This window comes from Trichechus manatus, unplaced genomic scaffold (assembly GCF_000243295.1).
Source record: "Trichechus manatus latirostris isolate Lorelei unplaced genomic scaffold, TriManLat1.0 scaffold00057, whole genome shotgun sequence".
Taxonomy (NCBI): domain Eukaryota; kingdom Metazoa; phylum Chordata; class Mammalia; order Sirenia; family Trichechidae; genus Trichechus; species Trichechus manatus.
The window spans coordinates 9,197,937-9,199,115 of NW_004443993.1; the positions used below are offsets into that span (position 1 = coordinate 9,197,937).

The window sequence follows — 1,179 nt, forward strand, 5'->3', positions numbered from 1 at the left end:
GGATCGCTGTGAGTGTATAATTCAGTGGCATTGAATACGATCATCTTGTTATGCAACCATTACAGCTATCCATCTCCAAATCATTCCACCACCATTGACAGAAACTCAGCGCCCCCAAGCAACGATCACCCTTTTCTGCCTCCCTCCAACCCCTGGTATTATTTCTGTTTATTCAATATAAATTCACAATTCAATCGCATTTTAAGTGCTTAGTAGCCACGTGGGGCTAGTAGTTCCCATCTTGAACAGTTCAGGGTTGTTGGTGGGTGCCCTCGAGTGGATTACGACTCGTACTAACCCCGTGTGACAGAGCAGGACTTCCCTATAGGGTTTTCTAGGCTGGAATCTTTATGGAGAGCAGATCACCAGGTCATTCTCCGATGGGCTGCTGCGGTGGGGGTTCATACTGTCAAACTTTTGGTTAGCAGCAGAGAGCGTAACCCTGTGCACCACCAGGACTCCTTCCAGGAAAACCTTATGGGGCAGTACAACTCTGTCATATGGGGTCACTATGAGTTGGAAAAAACCCAATGGCAAATACCGACCACCACAACCTCAGGAGGCATGAAGATTATCTTCGGGGGGCCCTGATCTGCCTTCGAGGTGCCGGCTGTTACTTTTGTTGTCATGACACTTCTCTGCTCTCCCCCCCTCCCAGCTTCTCTGACCCATGGATCCCATCCGCTGGGCCAAGGTACAATATCCCTGGCGCCACTGTCTCTCTGGGCTGCTGTTCCAGCTGCTTTTGGCTCTGTGCCTCTTCTCTTACCTGCGTGTGGCTCCAGGCAAGCCCCCGACCGTGGAACCCCTCGCTCAATCTGCCAACGAGTCCAGCCAGTTTACCCCCCGTCACCCGTCCCTGGTCGTCCTGCTGTGGACGTGGCCCTTCAACGTCCCTGTGCATCTGTCCCGCTGCTCGAGGCTGCGGCCTGGCACGGCCGACTGCCAGCTGACCGCCAACCGCGGTGTGTACCGGCAGGCCGACGCGGTCATCGTGCATCACCGTGAGGTCAGCTCCAGACCTTTGGCGCAGCTCCCGCCCTCCCCACGGCCACCAGGCCAGCGCTGGGTCTGGTTCAGCTTGGAGTCCCCCTCCCACTGCCGGCAGCTGAAGGCCCTAGACGGCTACTTCAATCTGACCATGTCCTACCGCAGCGACTCGGACATCTTCACGCCCTA

The 1,179-nt window shown here is 55.8% G+C and overlaps 1 protein-coding gene across 1 annotated transcript in view; it reads left to right on the forward strand.

Annotated features, from left to right (window-relative positions):
- The first annotated feature begins 248 nt into the window (after nt 1-248).
- LOC101351067 (alpha-(1,3)-fucosyltransferase 5-like) overlaps nt 249-1,179 on the forward strand; it is a 3,097-nt gene continuing 2,166 nt past the window's right edge. The window contains exon 1 of the mRNA XM_004378624.2: nt 249-1,177. Within this exon, the coding sequence (XP_004378681.1) occupies nt 671-1,177 (507 nt within the window). The 5' untranslated portion in view covers nt 249-670. The remainder of the gene's footprint in view (nt 1,178-1,179) is intronic.